The 22,568-nt window shown below is 41.9% G+C and overlaps 1 protein-coding gene across 5 annotated transcripts in view; it reads right to left on the reverse strand.

Moving 5' to 3' along the window:
- Positions 1 to 22,568, reverse strand: part of Cluap1 (clusterin associated protein 1) — a 46,131-nt gene that overhangs the window by 16,330 nt on the left and 7,233 nt on the right. For all 5 annotated transcript variants that reach the window (XM_005391337.2, XM_005391336.2, XM_005391339.2 and 2 more), the window contains exons 3-9: positions 20,945 to 21,029; positions 19,300 to 19,479; positions 18,529 to 18,624; positions 14,771 to 14,854; positions 7,671 to 7,804; positions 4,945 to 5,086; positions 2,875 to 2,947 (exon numbers count right to left, since the gene is read on the reverse strand). In XM_005391337.2, coding sequence (XP_005391394.1) covers positions 2,875 to 2,947; positions 4,945 to 5,086; positions 7,671 to 7,804; positions 14,771 to 14,854; positions 18,529 to 18,624; positions 19,300 to 19,479; positions 20,945 to 21,029 — 794 coding nt within the window. The remainder of the gene's footprint in view (positions 1 to 2,874; positions 2,948 to 4,944; positions 5,087 to 7,670; positions 7,805 to 14,770; positions 14,855 to 18,528; positions 18,625 to 19,299; positions 19,480 to 20,944; positions 21,030 to 22,568) is intronic.

Genomic DNA, 22,568 nt, shown 5'->3' on the forward strand with positions numbered 1-22,568 from the left:
TTTGTCTGTAATTTGGTAAGCCCCTCCTATTATTATGTTATCCTTCTTTTACTCTTTAAAATAAAAAAAGAAAAAAACAACCAATTTGGACAGAGTTATGACATATTAGAAAAAAAAATAAGTATAATACACCAGATTAATAGAACAAAGGACAAAAAACACATGATCATCTCTCAATAGACATAAAAAAAAAGCATTTGACAAAGTCCAACACCTATTCATGAAAAAACCCTACAGAAAATTGGAATTGGAGTAGAAGGTCTCTATCGCAACCTAATAAAAGCTATCTATAACAAACCAACAGCCAACATCAGACTAAATGGTCAAAAAATGAAAGCTTTCACTCTAAAATCAGGAACAAGACAAGGATGTCCACTATCACCACTGCTATTCAATATAGTTCTGGAAACATTAGCCAGAGCAATGAGACAAGTGAAACAAATACAAGGAATATAGATAAGAAAAAAGAAGTTAAATCATCATTTGCAGATGACATGATGTTCTTCATATAAGACCCCCAAAACTCCACCAAAAGACTCCTAGATTTAATAACCAAATTCAGTAGTACAGCAGGATACAAAGTCAACACTCAAAAATCACTAGCATTCCTGTACCCAAACAACACTCTGAGAGAGAAATTAGGGAAACAACACCTTTCACAATAGCACCAAGAAAAATGAAATACTTAGGAATCAATCTAACAAAGAAAGCAAAAGACCTTTACATTGAAACTACAGTACTCTGAAAAAGGAGCTCGGAGAGGATATCAGAAAATAGAAAGGTATCCATTGCTCTTGGATAGGCAGAACCAATATCGTGAAAACAGCCATACATCTAAAACTGTTATACAGATTTAATGCAATCTTGATCCAAATACCAACAGCATACCTCATAGAATTAGAGAAAACAATCCTAAAATTCATTTGGAACCAGAAGAGACCTAGAATAGCAAAAGCAATTCAACTAGCAAGAGCAACAAAGGCAAGGCAGGGGACATCACTAGCGCTGACTTAAAATTATATTATAAAGTTACTGTAAAAGAAACAATGAGGTACTGGCAAAAACAAAACAAACAAACAAACAGACCCAAGGATCAATGGAACAGAACAAAAGGTGCAGAAACAACTTCAAACACACTTAGTTACTCTTTGACAAAGGAGCCAAACACCTTTGCTGGATGAAAGCCTCTTGAATAAATGGTGCTGGAAAAACTGGCTTTCCACATGTCAAAGATTAAACCTCGACCCATATCTCTCACCATGCACTAAACTAAAACTGAAATGGATCAAAGATCAAAATATTAAAACAGAAACACTTAATCTGCAGGGAGACAGCATATGTAAAACTTTTGAAGATATAGATATAGGCAAAGACTACGAACAAAACCCTGATCACACAGGAAATATCACAAAGAATCAACAACTGAGATCACTTCATATTAAAAAGCCTCTGCACACCAAAAGAAACCACCAACAGAGTGAAAAGATAACCCACAGGCGGGGGAAAAAATTTTACCAGCTATTCCTGAAACAAATGACTAATATCTAGAATATATAAAGAACTCAAAAAAATCAGACCCCCCTAAATTTAAAGACTCAATCCAAAAATGAGCATCTGAAATGAATAGACGCTTCTCAGATAAAGAAATACAAAACAACAAATAAATATATGAGGGTTGGGGATATAGCTCAGTGGCACAGTGCCTACCTGGCAAGAGCAAGGTCCTAAATTCAATTCCCAGTACCAAAAGAAGAAAAATGTTCAACATCACTGGCCACTTAAGAGATGCAAATTAAAAGAACACTGAGATTCCATCTCACTCCAGAAAGAATGGCTATCATCAAGAAATCAACCAATAACAAATGCTGATGACAATGTGAAGAAAAAGGAAGCTTTTTCCATTGTTGATAGGAGTTTACAACCACCACAGTGGTTATAACCACTACAGAAATCAGTATGGAGATTCCTCAAAAAACTAAAACTAGAGGTTCCACTGACCCAGCTATTCACCTTCTAGGTATCTTCCTGAAAGAGTTAAAAGCATTATACCACAGCAATAGATGCACACCCATGTTTACAGCAGCACAATTTATAACAGCTAAATTTTGGAAACAACTGGGTATGGTGGCACACATCTGTAATCCCAGCACTTAGGAGGCTGAGGTAGGAGAATCACCATGAGTCCAAGGCCAGCCTGAACTGTATAGCGAGACTGTGTCTAAAAAAAAAACAAAAACAAAAAACTTCCCCGCAAAATCTTGGAAACAGCCCAGATGCCCATCAATGGATGAATGGATAAAGAAAATGTGGCTTTTCTATACAATGGAGTACTACACTGCCACAAAGGGTAAATTTCAGACATTTTTAAGTAAATAGATGCACCCTGAGAACATAATTTTAAGTTAAATAAATCAGACACATGTTTAAATATTGCATGGTTTCTCTTGTGCAAGAACCCCGAAGGATAAATAAGGACCAAAATGGATGATAAATACTGGGAAGTAGGAAGAAAATGTTCAAATGGGAAGGGGAACAAGGGAGAGGAAAAGGGGAAGGGAAAGGCAGGAATAGGGATAAAACATAAAAAAGGAAAACAATCAAAACAACGTTTTATAAAAGGAGAGGGAAGAGACTTGAAGGGAAGGGAGGGGGATGGGGAAAAAGAATTACAATATATTATGTACAGGTACCTGACGAATGTGATCTTTCTGTATGTCAAAAGTGTACCAATGAAATTAATTTTAAAAAAAGAATAGATCTCATGTTGTATTCTTACCACAGTAAAAAAAAAATGCTAAAAGAAAAATTTTAAGAATATATATAAACTTGTCAAGGCTGAAAATGCTAGTTGAGAATAAACATCTCCACCCTTACTTCCACTCTTAAGCAGCCGCTTTTCCTCTTCCTTTAGTTTGTTCTGCATCAGGCGGAGAGTGTTTTCTGCTTCCTGTGGAAGAAAACGAGATTCAGAAGAACAACTCGGTGGATGATGCTACCACTCTTTACCACTGTGCACATATTGCTACAGAGCAAGAAAAGATCTAAACTAAAGGTTGCTGAGCAACTCCTGCAGACATTCCCCAAGCCTGGAGCCCTTCTCGGTAGTCACCTGGCAATCCGGTGGACAGGGCCCTCAGAAGATGCGCTGGCCCCACACCCTCGCTCCTCCCACCACACCCCAGCCTCTGAAAGAACTGAGCAACACAACTAATGTCTGTCTCATGCACCTGCACAGGCCACGAGGGGCAGACGCATCTAACTGTGGGACAGGCACAGGCCTCTTGCTCACAGAAGAAGAGAGCATCACAGTTATCATTTTTCTGTCCTGCAGCTTTCACCATGCTAATCCTAACACTCTGGGAGGCTGAGGCGGGAGCACTGCAAGTCTGAGCGTAGTCTGGGTAATTTAGTGACTTAGTGAGCTGTGTCGAAAAAGGGCTGGGGATGCAGCTCAGCGCAAAGACCCTGAGTTCAATCCCTAGTACCATAAAAAGAAAAAAAATAGAGTTCTAAACCCCAAGCTCTTTCCATTGTCTCAGAATGTACCCATCCTACACCCTCCTTCTCAATGGCTGCTTCTCTGCTGCACAGCAACAGTGGCCATGATTGCTCATCAGGAGGACTTGAGTCCACGTAAATGTGTAGTTACTCCCTGCCCCCTTCCTGGACAAGAAAATCACTTTACCTAATTGACTCACTGTTATGGTTTGTGTCTGCGTGTCCCCCAACGTCTCATGCAATCATGGGGCAGGCTTCTACAATTTATGATTGCCCAATGTTGGAATTATGGATATGAGCGCTACACTTGCCCTGGGGCAGGTAGTTTGCATACAATGTAAGGGAGGGAAAGAGGCTTGCTCTTCCAGCTGCTCCTCCCTCTTGCTCTTGTTGCTTTTGCTGTTTTCTGCCACCAGGAATGCTTGCCCTGTGCCATGTGCCACCCTGCCTTGGAGCCAACCGAGTGTAGACTGAAACCTTCACAGATTGTGAGCTAAATAAACCCTTCCTTCTCTAATTTTGGGTGTCAGGTATTTTGTCTCAGCAATGAGAGAAAAGTAACCAAGACACTCGCTCAGATCTGTAAGGCAGCCAGCACACCCTTAACAGCAAAAGTTATCAAGACAGCATGAGAAAGGGAGACTGCAGGTTAACTGCTCTAAACAACCACTCTCAGGTTACAAAGAAATAGTCTTACAGGATAATAAGGTCAACTGAAAAAATATTTGCAAGTTGGCCCAATTTCCTTTGCTCTGAATTTATCATCTTGGGCCGGGGATATAGCTAAGCAGCATAAGTGCTTGCCTGGCAGGCCTGAGATCATGAGTTCGATTCCTGGTACCAAAAAAAAAAAAAAAATAAAAAATAAAGAATTTATCATCTTGTGCTGAGATTAGCAATACTCTGTCCTAAATGGCCTGTGAGATAGACGACTTTCTCAGTCAGACAGATGCCCACAGTCAACTAATAAACCGCCATTCCTCTTTATAAAGCAGTCTCTAATGAACTAGTATGGGGAATTACATTAATCCAGGAATGGAAATAATTCAGGAAACTGACCAAATAAATTTTTAGATATGTACTCAAGACCAGCTACCTAATTTGTGGAGAGCAGTGCAAAATACAATGTACCTGGAAATTATTATGAATATTAAGAGAGCAACAGCAGAGCAAACACAGGTCCGTCTAAGTGCAGAGTGTTTTATGGCTGCATGGGTCACATGCTGGCCCTACCTACTCCTAACTGACCAAATCCTGACAATAAGACAGTATCAGGGGTTTGACAGCCCGAGTCCAGGCTGTGCTGCTGGCAAAACAGCAAAATTAAACAAGCAATCCTCAGACTGAGCTTCTTCCCACAACGATATTTATAAACTGACACAGCACCGAGTACAAAGGGACACACGGGGAGGAAAGGTCTGTCAGAAGAGGAGGACAAGCACTTACTTCAAACCTCTCTTGCTCCATCCGGTGATGGTCCTCGAGTTGCTGTTCCAGGTAAGCCAAATTTCGAAACTTCTCAAGATAAATGTCATACTGCTTTTGCAATTCCTCCTCAACCTTCTCATACTCATCCATAAAGGCTGGTCTAAAATGATCAAATGAAATAAAAAGTGAAAGGTTAATCACCAAACAGTAGTCTGAAATCTATGCTTAAGAGTTCCAAAACTGGGCCAGGGATATAGCTCAGCGGCATAAGTACCTGCCTGGCAAGCAAAGGTCCTGAGTTCAATTCTCAGTACCAAAAAAAAAAAAAAACAGTTCCAAAGCTGAGTGTGGTGGTGCATGCCTGTAATCCTAGCACTGGGGAGGCTGAGGCAAGATCACTTCTAGATCCAGGCCAGCCTGGGCTATGCAGTGAGTCCAAGGCCAGGCTGAACTACACGGTGAGACATTGTCTCAAAAAAAAAACAGTTCCAGATTCCATCGTGGCTTTCTTTGGAAAGCTTTAAATATACAAAGCCCTTCACTCTGATAACTGCTTAAAACTAACTCTCCTCAGCTGAGCATGGTGGCACACACCTGTAATCCCAGCACTCAGGAGGCTGAGGCAGGAGGCTTGTTTCGAGTTCGAGACCAGCCTGGGCTACAAAGTAAGCTCAAGGCCAGCCTGAACTGCATAGCAAGACCCTGTCTCAAAAAGACTAAAAACAAAACAAAACAAAAAAAAACTAACTCTCCTCTTCTTCTACCACCCAATGAACATATTTTTCTAATCATAAATGTGCTCTTTGTAAGAACCTGAATTAATCTTAAAAAATGATGTAAAAATTACTTATAATCCCATAATCAAGCATATACATTTAATATGCAACAAACACCTTTCTAGACTTTTCTATGTCTAGATACAGATAGGAATATATTTTTAAACAAAAGTCAAAATATTATCATAAAATAAGTTTTGTAGTTTTTCTGCTTCAACATATCAGATTTAGCCAGGTGTGCTGATGCACACCTGTAATCCCAGAACTCTGGGAGGCTAAGAAAGGAAGACTGCCAAGCGTGAGCCCAGCCTGGGCAACCTCGTGATTTAGTGAGATGCTGTCTCAAAATAAAAAATTTTTAAAAGGCTGGTGATGTAGTTTAGTACAAAGGCCTTGGGTCCAATACCCAGTACCATACATACAAACATACAGTATATATACACATATGTATATATACAAAATTTCATATGTACACACGCAGCTAAAGTAAAAATTTATAATCTGTTAAATGAGAATAAATAAAATTTTTTTAAAAAAGATTTTTCTATTAAAAAGATCTGGGACTCTAAACCAGAATGAATTTATGCCCTCACGTCAAACCTGTAAATGAGCTCAACAGATCCGGTGGCTGTGATTTCAGAAGAGGAAGCAGTGCAAGGTCAGCCGTGGGCTAGAGGATGCCTTATCACTCCTAGAGCGCCTTCTGCCTCCAAGACAACCAAGGAAGGAACGTATAAAACAAGTACAGGAAAGAAACGAAGAGAGTGCCAGGAAACTATGAGGCACATGGCCAGGGAAGGTGGCGCACGCCTGTAATCTCAGCACTTGGGAGGCGGAGGCAGGAGGATCACCATGAGTTCAAGGCCAACCTGGGCAACATAGTGAGACCCTGTCTCAAACCACATCCCCCTAAAAAGAAAGTATGAGGCACATACATAAAAAGCTCCACTAACAGACAGCCACCATTATCTGGCCCTGCTCCCTAGACATTTACTTCTAACAAGGTAAAGTCAGAAGAAAGACAAACTAACAGGTGAGAAATCATCAAACTCTAAAATGTCCAAGTGCTGGGTGCACGCCTATAATCCCAGTACCGAGGAGGCTGAGGCAGGAGGATCATCATGAGTTTGAGGCCAGTCTGAACTACACAGTAAGTTCAAGGCTAGTCTGAACTACATAGTGAGACTCTATCTCAAAAAAACAAAAACCAACAACAAAATGTTAGAGATCTCCTCAAACCCAAGAGATGGGAGTATGTTCTATTTCCACCAAGTTTATAGCACAGTCTCAGGAGACCAAGCCTGACAGAATTCCCACCATCTGGATTTACTTACTCTGCCTCGAATCCTGAGAGGCCATTGAGCACAAGGCTACTCAAGAATGAAGCCATTCCCAAGACACACTGAGAGCCGTGCAAGGCCTGCATGAAGCTGTCTACCTGCCGGGACACCGCGAGGTGAGTCTCCTTCCACAGGCTCTTCTGATGCCTGAAGAGTTGGTGTCACTTTGTTAAGGTTTACACCTAGATGTCCCCCAAAGCCTCATGTGCCCACAGCAAGGCTTCGGAGGTGGCTGGATCAGGAGGGTGCTATGCTCACAGTGGTCCAGTCTTCCCGTGAGTTTACAGCTAACCACGCCGTTAGGCGGTGGGGCCTGGTCACAAGAGCTGGGTCTGTGGGGACGTGACGGGAAGGGACAGCTCTTCCTTACTCTCTAGCTCTCTGAGGCGAGCAGCGTTTCCTCAGCCCTGCCCTTCTGCCATGCTGTCTGGTCTTGGAGCAGCCAACTAAGAACGGAAATGTGAACCCAAATAACCCTTCCTTCCCTTACACTGTAGGTGTCAGATATTATGTCTCAGCAATGGGAAAGCGAGTAAGACACACTCTTAGATCTGCCCAGTCTTTGCTTTAACTTTCGGTGGTGCCTTCCTACCCACTCCTTCTGTTATATTCAAGGATTCCAACCTACCTGACGCTTTGCAGTGTCTGGAGTCGCTTCCGATTTCTTTCCAGTTCTAATTTTCGCTTTTCAATCTTGGCTTCTAAGTTAGCTTCATCAGAGGCCACGTTGTTGAGCAGGTCTTTGGTCTTCTGAACCTGCGACTGCATTTAATAAGAAACGGTGAGACAGTGTGTCAGTGAGAGCCAGCACGCTGACCCCGAAGAGGGCCACTTCCCCACTCGGGCATAGCAGCATCACACACAAAGCGAACAAATACAGACACTCCCCAGGCAATGCCCTTTCTGGAGAAGCAGCACATACAACAAGAAGAAAATTGTTACTGTCATGAAAAGTGGGTGCTTCTGCCCAAGGAAACACATGCAGAAGGAGAGAAGAGTGTCTGGATCTGGGCGGAGAGAGAGCTCAGACCTCTGTGCAGGTGCTTGGCAGGATGGGGTGCTCACCACTCTGCCCACTGCTCTGCTGGCAAACGTTCGGCCTTCTCTTCTGTTCACAACATGAACACACAAGTATGGCTCTACTCAGGAGGGCACAAACAGAAACCTCAGCTGCCCTCTGCCTTGACCTACTGCTCAGTAAGACAGGGAAAGGGTCAGAGACCACGAATGACAGCCGTAGCCTGCCCTGGGTTCTTCTGACAAGGGGAGGTTTACTTGAAGCAGGTCTAGGGAGAGCAACAGTGCTGTCTTCGTGCTCATGTTGTCTGGGAAGCTGGCCAGGTTGGGTTCCTTGCAGTGCAGACAGCCAGTGTGCTGTGCTAGGAATCTGGAATACACACTATCACCACTCCTATTCAATATAGTTCTGGGGCTGGGGATTTAGCTCAGTGGCACAGTGCCTGCCTGGCAAGTGTAAGGTTCTGAGTTCGATTTCTGGTACCCAAAAAATCAACAACAGAAAAAAAAAATATAGTTCTGATTCTATTTTTCTTTTGTGGTACCAGGAATCGAACTCAGGGCCTTGAACTTGCCGGGCAGGTGCTGTGCTGCTGAGCTACATCCCCAGCCTCTCAGTATAGTTCTGGACACTAGCCAGAACAATTAGACAAACGAAACAAACAAAAAGAAGAAAGATAGGAAAAAAAGAAGTTAAATTATTATTTGAAGATGACATGATACTCTACATACAAAATTCTAAAAACTCCACTAAAAAGACTTCTAGATTTAATAACCAAATTCAGTAGTGCAGCTGGATACAAAGTCAACCCTCAAAAATCAATAGCATTCCTGTAAATAAACAACAAATGCACTGAGAGAGAAATTAGGGAAACAATATCCTTCATAATAGCATCAAGAAAAATGAAATACTTAAGAGTCAATCTAATGAAGGAAGTAAAAGATCTCTACATTAAAAACTACAGTACTCTGAAAAAGGAAATCAGAGAGGATATCACAAAATGGAAAGATATCTCTTATTCTTAGGTAGGAAGTACCAATATAGTGAAAATGGCCATACTTCCAAAATTGTTATATAGATTAAGCAAATCCTGATCAAAATACCAATAGCATATCTCACAGAACTAGAAAAAATATTCTTAAAATTTATTTGGAACCAGAAGACACCTAGAACAGCAAAAGAAATTCTGGGCAACAAAAGCAAGGCAGGGGACATCATAATCCCTGACTTGAAATTATACTATAAAACTCCTATGATAAAAACAGAATAGTACTGGCCAAACAACAAACCCAAGGACCAACTGAACAGGTTAGAAGATGCAGACACAACTACAAACACACCTAGCCACCTCATCTTTGACAAAGGAACCCGGGATCTTTGCTGAAAGAAAGATAGCCTCTTTAATAGGTGGTGCTGGAAAAACCAGATTTCCAGAGTTTTTAGCTGAAGACTAAAACTAGGCCATAGCTTTCACCATGCACTAAATTAATGGATCAAAAATCTAAATATTAAAACAGAAACACTAAATCTACTGGAAGACAGAATAGGTAGAACACTTGAAGACACTGGTGCAAGTAAAGACTTTATGAACAAAACCCTGATCCATAGGAAGTATCACAAGAGTCAACAACTGGATCTCATCTTATTTAAAAGGTTTTTGCACAGCAAAAGAAAGCACCAACAGAATGAAGAGACAACCCACAAAGGACTAATATCTAGAATATATAAAGAACTCGAAAAATCAGACCCCCCAAATTTAAAGACCCAATCCAAAAATGGGCATCTGAGATGAATACACATTTCTCAGATGAAGAAATACAAATGGCAAATATATGAAAAAATGCTCAACATCACTGGTCATCTGAGAGATACAAATTAAACACTGAGATTCCATCCCCAGAAAGAATGGCTGTTATCAAAAAATCAACCAATAAGAAGTGCTGGCAGGGTTGTGGGGGAAAAAGGAACCCTTCTCCATTGTTGGTTCAAGTGCAGACTGGTGCAACCACTGTGGAAGTCAGTGTGCAAATTCTCAAAAGTCTAAAACTGGAAGTTCCACTTGACCCCCCTATTTCCCTTCTTGGTATGTTCCCAAAAGTATAAAAAGCATCATGCCACAGTGATATATCCATACTCCTGTTTATTGCGGCACAGTTTGTAATAGCTAAATCTTGTAAACAGCTTCAATGCCCATCAACCAACAAATGGATAAAGAAGACGTGTTTTTTTATAGCAGAGGACTACTCGGCCATAAGGAAGGATAAACTTGAGACATTTCTAGGTACACGGAGAGACCATACTCTCAGGTGAAATAAATCAGACATATGTGTGTAAAATATCACATTGTGTATCTGGTGTAAGAAACCAAAAGTGTAAATAAGGACCAAAATGTGTAATAGATATTATGAAACAGGAAGAAAATATTCACATGGGAAGGGGCATTAGGAATGGGTAAGGGGAAAAGGAAGGAAGGGAAAAGAAAAAAAACAAAGAACGAGAAAATGGAAACAAAGCTTTTGTAAATAAGGAGGAAAGAAGGGTTGAGGGGGATGGAAGGAAAGTGTGAAAAAACAGAATCAAGACATATCCTGTACAGGTACAAATCCTGTACGACGAGTGTGATCATTATATACATCTAAAATGTACCAGTAAGAAAAAAAGAAGAAAAGAAAGAAAACTGTATTTTCACCAAAAAAATTTTTTTGAACTTAGAAACAGTCATGAACTCACAGAAAAGCTGGAATATAATATAAAGCACTTTTTCTTGACCTAGGTGAGAGTAAATTACTGACATGATGTCCTATTACTTCTCATGCATTACTGTTTATTTCCTACCCACAGTACTTTCTCCTAAACAAGCACAGTACAAGCGATTGTGACAAGATGTGAGCACTGGTGCACAAGCACCACAGGCCCTCAGGCCCGTTCCGTTCTTCCCACTTGTCCCAGTGAAGGCCTCCACAGCAGATCAAAGGCACCACGGCCCTCAACCAGCAAGTCTCTGTGATCCTTCCCTCTGGAAGATCTCCGCTTTCCTTCACATTTTTGACCCTCTCACTTTTTTTGTTTGTTTGTTTGTTTTTAAGAAAGGGTCTGGCTATGCAGTTCAGGCTGGCCTTGAACTCACGTTGTAGCCCAGGCCAGCCTCAACCTCACAGTGATCCTCCTGCCTCAGCCTCTTGAGTGCTGGGATTACAGGCGTGTGCCACACACCCAGCAATGACATTCTCACTTTTGAAGGTTAACAGGCCAGTGAGCTTCTGGAATGCCCGCGTCCAGCTTTGTCTGATCAGCAGATTATGCAGCTCTGCAGGAACATCACAGAACTATCAGGCATCAGGATCTCAGTTTGTTCACTGCAGTGATGTTCACTCTGATCACTGGATTAAGGACAGTCTTCTCCATCAGAAATTACTCTTTCTCTCTTTGTAATTAATAAGTATTTTGTGGTAAGCTCTCTTGAAACACTTTTTATGCCAGTGAGAACACATGGTTTTCTAATTCATTCATTCAGCTATAAATTATATTTATTTTGTTCCTTAAATCATCCTTGGTTTGGCCAGGGGAAGCCCATCAAGCTGGTTCCATGTCTCTCTGACAGATTCCATTCATTCTTTGAGCATTTCCTTATTTTCTGCTTATACTTTCCCTGCCTCAGCTCTGGACTTAGCCATTTTCCCTAAGAGCGTGGTTCCTGCCAGTGGGAAACAGCATTTAGAAATGAAGATCCAAGCCAGGGATGGTGGCACATGCCTGCAATCTCAGCACTTAAGGAGCCTGAGGCAGGAGGATCACAAGTTTGAGCCCAGTCCGGGAAACTTAGTGAGACCCTTTCTCAAAATAAATAAATAAAGAGTGCCAGGCACAGTGGTGCATGCCTGTAATCCCAGCACTCAGGAGGCTGAGGCAAAAAGATTGTTGCAAGTTCAAAGTCAGCCTGAGCTACACAATGAGTTCAAGGCCAGCCTGAACTACACAGCAAGACCTTGTTAAAAAAAAAAAAATAAAGGACTGTAGATGTAGCTCATCATGAAGGCCTTGGGTTCAAGCCCCAACACACACACAGAAAGCAGCACTAGCTGCGAGGATCTAGTTGCTGGGTATGTACAGAGCTCAGCAATGAATGACTATGGGTACATTTGTGTTAAATAAATGATGTATCTACATATGTATACCATTCCCTACACGTATATGCCCATACATCAAAATTTATTCCTGTATTTATCTGTCTACACATTAAAAACCAGGCATTTAACCTACAGCTCCAATTTCAGGTTCATTCTAACTTCCTTTCCTTATTCATAACTCTCTTCTTCTTTTTTTTTTTTTTTTTTTTTTGGTTTTTCTCCAGTACCGGGAACCGAACTCACAACCTTGCGCTTAACTCTCTTCTTCAATGGTGAGGAATTTAGCTATTACCTTTTTGTGTGTGTGGTATGGGGGACTGAACCTAAGGCCTTTGCACTGAGCCACATCCCTGACCGTTTTAAATTGTTTGAGCCAGGGTTCAACTAGATTGTTAAATCACCTGGAGGGGCGGGCCTTAAACTGTAGTTAAACCCCTTCTCCTTGGTTAGTAATAAACCAGGACAGTTATAAAATGGGAATGGAACAAACAGGACAAATTGGGAAGCAGGCTAAATGTTAAACCACAATGGTCTTCTGGAATCTGGCTGACCAACAGCTTCTGGGAAAGGTAAACCTCACGATCATTGTGTGACATTCTTGTAAAATTTCCAAAAATGAGGTAATGGTTACGATGTAAACCTAAAAATGTGCTTAAACAGAAGGTGAGACCCAGGTTGGCATGGACATCCTCTCTGGCTCCAGGTCAGAGACTGTCCCGTCAGCTGGCTCTGCAACAAAGCTTTGTTTGTTCCCGCCTTTTCCACCTCTTGTGAGTGCCTGTCTCCGTGCACTCACTTGCTGTATCAGTGCCACCAGGCTCACCTGCCATCTTGTCACTCTTAATATACTTATCTGTTTGATCTCCCTGTAAGTAATCAACCTCCTAACCTGCTGACACAATCTTTATACCCAAGGAAGCTCTGATCCCCTGCAAGGGGCCACTGTCTTCGTTACTTTTCTCTCCTTGCTGAGACAAAATACCCAACGCCCAAAATTAAGGAAGGAAAGGTTTATTTAGCTTATAGTTTGTGGAGGTTTCAGTCCATACTTGGCTGGCTCCAAGGTAGAAGACAGCAAAGCAACAAGAGCAAAGTGGGGAATGGCAGCCCAACAGCAAAGCAGCCAGAGCAAAAGGGCAGAATGGCGGCAAGCAGCTTCTTTCCCTCCCTTACATTGTAAACAGACTACCCCCACCTAAGGGGCGTGTAGCTCTCACATAATCTCCATGCCCTCCTCTTCCACAGGCTCAGGATATATACAAAGTAAGCTCCCTGGCTTCCTGCTGAGTCACTTAGCCAAACCTCTAGACTCCCCAAGTTGACACAATGTATCAACCATAACAGCCACCCAGAAAATTTTGCTACTTACAAAGGAATTTGAAAAAACAAACGTAAAATTTTTTTTCCCCCCAGTACTGGGATTGAACCCAGGGCCTGTGCACTTAGCTATATTTCCAGTCCCTTTAAAATTTTTTTAAATTTTGAGATACTGTCTTGCTAAGTTACTAAGTCGCCCAGGCTGGTTTTGAACTTGTGATCTTCCTGCCTCTGCCTCCCATAGTGCTGAGATTGCAGGCGGTGTGCCATCTTGTTGGCCTTGATTCTCAGAATTTGATACAACTCACAACAAAGTCTTTCTTTTTGTGTGTGTGTGGCGGGGGAGGGTACCGGGAATCAAACTCAGGTACTTGCGCTTGCCAGGCAGGTGCTTGTGCCACTAAGCTATATCCCTGGCCTCACAACGAAGTCTTATTTTATGCCTAGTCCTAATTTACACAGAGCCCATTTGCTTCTATATTCAGGATAAAATGAGTCACTAACGATGGCTAAATACTTAATGTGCACATATAACCACAGCTAACCTAAACTGCCACAATTAGTGCACAAGGACCCCTTGCAGCTGGCACTGCCCTGCTCCCTGCTGTGCAGGTGAGAACAACAAGGACAGACAGGCAGAGCAGTAATTCACAGTGAGATGTGAATCCAAACATTTTGAGTCCAGAGTCCTCCTCATCATAACCGAATGCTTCACGTGAGAGGAGCAAGTAATAACTGATGGCAGCTGGGTAAAGGATGGAGCTCACTGTGTTCGTTACAGTGCTGCTCAGATTCATGGAAATCTAAGCCCTGGAAGAGGGCTGGGGGTGCAGCTCAGTGGCTGTCTAGCACATGCAAGGCAAGCTCCATCCCCAGCACTGTAGGAGAAAAAAGGAAATCTGCAAATTATTTAAATATCCAGTAGTAAAAAATTGGTTTAAAAAAAAAGAAGTGCACGGGCTGGGGATGTAGCTTAGTGGTAGAGCCTAGCATGCTTGAGGTTCCGGGTTCAACCCCAGCACCACAAAAAAAGGAGGGGGGCACTACTTATTAAAATTTTTAAATTAAAAATTATTAAAACTGATTAAATTTTAGTAATATGAGAAAAACAGCAACATTCAGTAACCTAGGTATCTTAGAATATCCTCTTAAATCACCCTGAAATATCCCGTCACTCTCCCTAGCTTGTTCTGTCTTGTACAACCAGGAAATTTTTTATGTTCTTTAATTCTAGATATAAAAACATTAAAAGTAAAGTAACCTTACCAAAATCTCTTTTACTGCAATTCTCATCACCTTTTCAGTCTCATTTATTTCCAGAGGTCTGGCAATTGCTTCTGTTCTCAGTTCCTAAGGGAAAAAATAAAACTATTTACAAATATTTTCAGAAATGCAGTTTTCAAAATTAATGTTCCTATATGTAGATACAGATTAAAGACTAATTCTCTGAAGTATCATTACAGGTGCCGGAGATGTGGCTCAGTGGTAGAACACATGCTTACCATGTGCAAGATACTAGGTTCGATCCTTGGTATGAAAGAAATAAAAGTTTCACCATAATACGGATCTCTGGTGCAAAGTCACCTCTGCAGTCGTCTCCTACAAACATCCTCCAACATCCACCCGAGCTCAGGTCCTCCTTTTCAGTTTAAGGCCTCATGTGCCACACTCTCCATAGGCAAACCTGAAGTTAGCACCCCATATTTGCTTCTTGACCTGCATTCTGGCCAGGGGACCACAAAACCTAGCACAGCACAATTTGCTACCTAAATCCCTACTGGCCCTTACAACTCTTTTTTACAATGAAATCCCTCCAAGTTGCCGATCATTTGACAAATACCCATGAAAATAGCCACCTTGGTCCTGCATCTATTATTAATAAACCTACAAAGGGGGAATGTGTGAATACCCTATTAGCAATGGAAATTTCTGAGACATGAAATTTTAATATAGATACAGTTATGAGGTTGCTTGAAGACTGAATGTATCACTCCCAAAATCATATGCTGAAATCTTAACCTGTAATGTAATGATATTAAGAGATGAGTGAGGTCTTTAGCAGGTAATTAGATCATGAGGGTGGTAACCTCATGAATGGGATTAGTGGCTTTAGAGGAGAGACCTTGGAAGGCCGGGCATGGTCGCGCATGCCTGTAATCCCAGGACTCAGGAGGCTCAGGCAGGAGGATCCCCACAAGTTCGAGGCCAACCTGGTCTACATAGTAAATTCAAAGCCAGCCTAAACTGCATAGCAAGACAATCGCAAAAAAAAAGGACGAGACCCTAAAGTGCTCCCTACCTTCGTGCCATGTGAAGACACAGCAAAAATGACTGTCTAGCTAGGCATGGTGGTGCACACCTTTAGTCTTAGCTATTTGGGAAGCTGAAGGAGGAGGACTGCAAGTTTAAGGCCAGCCCGAGGAACTTAGCAAGACCCTGTCTCAAAGTAAAAATTTAAAGAAGGGCCGCAAGAACAAGGCCTTGGGTTCAATGCCCAATATCACAGAGGTAGGGGGAACACTGTCTATGAGGAATAGGCCCTTACCAGATACTTAATTTTCCAGTACACTGGTCTAGGACTTCCTACTCTCCAGAACTGTGAGAAATCAATATCCATAGTTTTCAAACTGCTAAGTTTATCATAGTTTATTGTAGTAGCCTGAACAGAGTAAGACAAGGCTCCTGGAGCACCTTACGTGTATGTGGATGGTACCAGAGACTGAACCCAAGGCCTTAGCACTGAGCTACATCCCCAGTCCTTTATTTTTTATTTTGAGACATGGTCTCACCAAGTTGTTCAGGCTGGCCTCAAACTTGAGATCCTCCTGACTCAGCCTCCTAGACTGCTGGGATTACAGGTGTACACCACCATACCTGGCCCCTAGAGCACCTTACCAAACCCCACCCATACTTCCCTTATTTTATGGTATGCCTTATCTCCTCCATGGGTTGAAAACTGCATTATCAAGAGATTCTGATGTACTCAAAAGGAAGAGCTCCATGCCTTGCCCGTGGTTGGCACTGATCCTCAGTAAAAGTTGACTGTGTGCTTAAGAAACAAATACGGGATAGGGGCTCCTCCGCAGACCCTGACTGCCTACAACACTTGAGAAAAGCCATACTCAGAGGCCAGATTTTCCTTGCAACAGATCAGCCATGGACTACCAGTCATTCAGTCCAGGGCACCGCAAGAGCCCCTGGTGGACGCTGGGGAAGTCTCACCATGAACCTACAGCTCCACTGGCCCTTAGCTAGTGACCAGCTCCTATCTCCAAGTCTCTCAAGAGTATGTGCACTGAAACACAGAAAGCCCAAAGCTGCTTCCTGGGTCACCTGTGCTGGCTGGCAGGACTTAGTGGCAGTTCTGTTTTGCGACCCACCCTTCACCCAGTGGCAACCACTAGGTCAGTATATGAAGAGCAGGGACAGAGACCTGGCACCAGAGTCCAACTTCCAGTTTGCTTCTACAGTGGAAATGAAAAGTGGAAGAAAAAGTACCACTGCACTACAGCAACCAGAACACAGGCAAGGCACTGAGAGAGTGCCTGGCAGAAAGTGAGAGAACAAAAGCCATTTAATGTAAAAACACCAGCACATATGCTTCAAACGCCATCAACCCTTACAGGCAGGATTCAATACTACTCCAACTCTTTTTAAATCAGTAGTTCCCTGGCCAAGTGTAGTGGTGCATGCCTATAATTCCAGCCCTCAGGAGGCTGAGGGGAGGACTGCACGAATTCAGGGCCACCCTAGGCTACATACATAGTGAGTTCAAGGACAGCCAGAACTACATAGCGAGATCCTGTCTCAAAAAACCCAAAATTAAGGGGCTGGAGATTTAGCTCAGTGACAAAGTGCCTGCTTGGCAAGTGCAAAGTTGTGAGTTCGATTCCTGGTACCAGAAGAAAAACAAACAAACAAAACCCCCAAAATTAAATACATAAAAATAAAAATAATGTAAATCAGTGGTGCCAGGCATCCTGGTACATGCCTGTAATCCCAGCACTCAAGAGGCTGAGGCAGGAGGATCGCTGCGAGTTCGAGGCCAGCTTAGTCTACATAACGAGTTCAAAGCTAACCTGAGCTACATAAAAAGACCCTGTCTCAAAAAATAGTAACAACAAAAACTCAGTGCCTGGCAAATTCTGCTTCTCATTAGAATCACCTGGTGATCTTCAAACCATGATGCCTCTTCTCAGGCCCAGGCACAGTAGCTTATCGGTATGAAGACAATCTTACCGGGGGGTGAGTCTGTTCAGGAAAGGTTAGGAAATACACTCTCAAACAGCTGCTTAGGTGGAGGGGAGAACGCATCCTCCTTGACTGGCATTGGCTGGAATAAGGATTGCAAAGAAGTTTCAATAGTAACACAAACTCCAACTGCTTGGGAGTGACCAGCTTGTTGGTCCCAAACTTTGCTGTATGCTAGAACCACTTGGGAGACTTCTGAAACTCTCCGTGCCAGTTCACACTCTATAATGGTAACATCAGAATAAAAGCCAGGCATTTTAAAGCCTGATTTTTAAAGACCCCCACGTCAGCTAAATATATTGGTTCATACCTGTAATCCTAGCACTCTGGGAGGCTGAGTCAGGAGGCTCATAAGTTCAAGTCCAGCCTGGACAGCTTAGCAACTTAGTGAGACCCCATTTCTAAAAAGGACTGAGGATGTAGCGCAATATGAAGGCTCTGGGTTCAAATTCCAGTATCACACACACACAAAAGATCCTAAAGTAAGTTCACCGGGCAACATGGAGAAAGTATTGTAATTAATAATGTCTGCCACAGGCACAAGAAGGTCAGTCTCAGTGACATGTCATCTATTTGCCATTCCTGAATTAGAAGCTAAAGGTATTAAAACCTGTGTCCATAGCACCTAATATTCGGTATCACTTTAAATTGCAAACATTATCTCTTTCAATCAGGTGCAGCTTAAGAAAATGAGAACTAAAAAGCAAGAAACAGAATGTAAAAAGAAAATCTAGAAGAAAAAATTTACATTCTTCAACTAAAACACCACTTACCCTCAACTCGACCTCCTTTCCCAGCAAGTCATACAGAAACGCTCCTTTGGAGGTGATTTCAGAAGCAAGCTGCCTGGCCGCTTTCAAATCTGCAATCTGGAAGGGAAACACCATAACAGGTACATATTCAGTAGCTGGTCTGTTCAAACCAACTGCTACCCTGAGGGGGGACACATGACTACAGAACACGTGTTTCTTCAGCCCCACGTTTACATGGGGCAAGACAGAGCTCTTAGGACACCTGCTTAGGAAACACTGATCTAAGTACAAATGGAACCAATTTCAGGGCACCTGGTCTCTCAAAAACTCAAATGTCACAGTAAACTAAATCCACAAAGAGGAGGTATAGCTGGGAGAAAGCTGACATGTTTCCCATTTGAAATAGATTACAATGATCTCCTGACAGTAGTGGGGTGACCAAATGAAGGGGTACTCTGAGGGACACATGCTTTTAATGGTTGGGATCCAAAATATCTCCCAAAAGGCTCACGCTGAAGCCTGGTTACCAGCTGGTGGGCTTCTGCGTTGGGGACCACAAATTCACAATGGCTAGTTTTACATACCTCCCTAAGGGATGAAGGGAGGCCTGGGATTTTCAAGACATATATGTAAGAATGTTCCATACTAAGCTTTCAATAAATAGTTATGAATTAATTCACTGTAACGTTCCTTTTCTCTCCATTCTGAGGAGCATAAAACTGATCACCCACCCCTAATTCCTAAGTCTAAGAGATAAATACTCCCTTGCTGTAAGTGCTCGGTTGTCCTTACCTTGGAGCTAAGATCAAACTTGAACTTGCTGATATCTTCCTCTCCTACAGTAGAGCCTTCCATCCCTTTGGTCTTCATAGCATTATAAAGGACGGATGTGATCTTTAGCAGTTCTTTCACTGCATACCCATCTGCTTGGTAAAGCTTCTTAGTATTGAGTTTTATATGTGCCTTCGTGGCCTGTTTTAAGACAAATAAAACAACAAAGCTAGACATGGTGGCACACGCCTGTCATCCCAGCACTCTGGAGGCTGGGGCAGGAGGATCACTGCAAGTCTGAGGCTAGCCTGGGCTACACAGTGAGTTCAATACCAGCCTGAGCTATGAAGTCCTGTCTCAAAAAACAAAACGAACAAACCACACATAGTAATAATTATAATTACAACAATAACAACAACAAATAAAACAGACTAAGGACCTTACATTTTAAAGTCTAAACCAAATCCCAGGTATGTAATTTGTAAATGTCTCTGTCAAAAATTGAAAGAACCTAATAGTATTATGAGTAAACTTCTAAGTGACACAGTATATTGTTAAGTATAGAAATTGGTAGAGTAATTTGCTAAGACACCAAAATTACAAATGAACGTATCTTTTGATCCAATAGTAAGAATTTAGTCAAGGGATATAATCACATGTACACAAAATGATACACATAGGTTATTTGTTACAATTTTTTTTTTTTTTTGTCTTTTTTGAGACAGGATTTCTCTACGCAGTTCAGGCTAGACTTGGGCTCACTTTGTAGCCCAGGCTGGTCTTGAACTCCCAATGATCTTCCTGCCTCAGCCTCTTGAGTGCTGGGATTAAAGGTATGCGCCACCACGCCCGGCTACTATTACAGTATTATTTCGAAGAGCAAAAGTTGGAAATGACTAAAATACCTACCTATATAAATTACATAAATTATAGCACAGCCACACAAAAATACTAGTCAAATGCAAGAGAGAAGGAGGAAATTCTTTATGTATTTGGAATATTCTCCAAAATATACCACTAAGAAAACAAGATCCTACAGACTGGTGTATAATATACTGCTACTTGTGTATACAGAAGGAAAAATAATAATACACATTATTAGCTTAAACATGCATAAAGAAATGCTGGAAGAAATTTAAAATAGTGGTTACTGGGAGTGCAACTGGGCCCATGCCAGTCCGAGTAGGAAGTCACTTTATTATGTCATGACATAATTCTTAAAACCTTTGAACCATGAAATATATTACTTATTCAAAAATAAACAAACAGAGCCGGAGATGTAGCTCAGTGGCACAGTACCTGCCTGGCAAATGTGAGGTCCTGAGTTCGATTCCAGGTACCAAATTAATAATAATAATAATAATAGTAATAAATAAATAAGGTGGGGTGCAGCTCAATGGTGGAGCATGTGCTTGGCATGGCAGAGACCCCGGGTTAATCCCCAGCACTTAATTAATTTCACTAAAAATAAACAAACAAAAATCTTAACATATAATGAATTAAAAACAAACTAAAAACAAAAAAACTTCACTGGTGAAACAGGTTCACAGAACCCAGCAATGGAATGGTTTTAGGAAGCAAACTCAACCACTCAGTTTGAAAGTGGCCCTAATGAGGATTCACCACTTTCTAACTTTACAACTCCACAAAACAGCCGTGAACTGACCATGAACTGGGCAACTGCCTTAATGAAGAAAACTCGGTCTTGTTCGGTCTCAACATCAGAAGGGATGTCAGTCTGAGGCTCATACCTATGGCAGAGAGAGAGCAGAGACACATGTTCATTCAGAGAAAGTCCACTAAACAGAAAATGGGCACCTGAAAGGGCAGCTGACACCTAACACGGGACTCTCCGCGTCCCCACTGAAGGCCGTGAGATGAGGAAAAACTTTAAAAGCAACCCAAACTAGCAAGGGAACAAATTCCCACCCAAAAACAGGTTCAAGTGATTTAATGCGGGGCTCAGCTTACAAAATCAGATCTGCCTGAGACCTTGAGGTTTTGTGAGAATAGTCATAAATGTAAAAATTTAAAGAAAAAAAAATTTTTTAATCAGATTTTATTGGTACATTTTAGGTATATAAAATGATCATATGTATCACAGAGAATTTGTACCTGCACACGATATAATTTGTTTCTTTTTCCATTCCATTCCCCTCCCTCAACCCCTCCTCCTCTCCTCATTTACAAAAGCTTTGTTTCCATGTTTTCCTTCTTTCTCATTGTTTTTTACTTTTCCCTTTGTTCCTTCCCCCTCCCCTCTCCCTTGTTCCCCTCTCCATTTGCACATTTTTAAATAAAGAAAATCTTTTAAAAATAAATTTTATTATTTATTTATTTATTTATTTTTTGTCTTTTTGAGACAGGGTCTCACTATGCAGTGCCGGCTGGCCTTGAGCTCACTTTGTAGCCTAGGCTGGTCTTGAACTCGCAAGGATTGTCCTGCCTCAGGCTCCCGAGTGCTGGGATTATAGGTGTGTGCCACCACACCCCGCCTATTTGTTTATTTTTGAGACTGGGTTTCACTATGTACAGTAGTTCAGGCTGGCCTTGCACTCACTCTGTTTCCCAAACTGGCCTCAAACTCACACTGACCCTTCCTGCCGCAGCCTCCCCAGTGCTGGGATTATGAGCATATACCACCATGCCCGGTTAAAAATAAATTTTAAAAATCGTTAACTGTCACTCTGGCCAATAGCCTTTAACTCTGACACAGACACCAGGGTTAAATAATTTGCTTTGAGAAGTTACTACTGGAGTTACTTTCTCTGAGTCACCTATCATCAAGGTCAGCAGCCTCTGACCTATTTTTGCACAACCTGCAAGCGATGGATTTTTTTTTTTTAAGAATAAAGACTATATGACAGGGACCTTGTTTAGCCTAAATTTTATGTGTAGCAAAATGTAAAATATTTACTATCTGGCCCTTAACACAAAAAGTTTCTGATCCTGAATCATTAGATTTTTTTCACAAAAAGAGAAATCTAAATTATGTTTAAGCAAGTGCCAGGCGAGCCCTGTCATTCTGTGCGAAGAGATGAAAAGAAGCCCCAGCACCCCTCTACCGAGACCCCTCCCACAGTACTCTTTAAGTTCAGCTGATTTTTATTTCATTTATTTTGAGACAAGGTCCCATTGTCTATTCCAGGCTGACCTCAAACTCATAGCAATCCTCTTGCCTCAGCCTCCCAAGTGCTGGGATTACAGGTGTGCGCCAACAGGTTACAAATGAGTCTGTCAAACTCTAAGAACTCTTGTGCATCACAACAGTAACCTTCTTCTAGGTGGCT

This window comes from Chinchilla lanigera, unplaced genomic scaffold (genome assembly GCF_000276665.1).
Source record: "Chinchilla lanigera isolate Chin_1 unplaced genomic scaffold, ChiLan1.0 scaffold00041, whole genome shotgun sequence".
Lineage (NCBI taxonomy): Eukaryota > Metazoa > Chordata > Mammalia > Rodentia > Chinchillidae > Chinchilla > Chinchilla lanigera.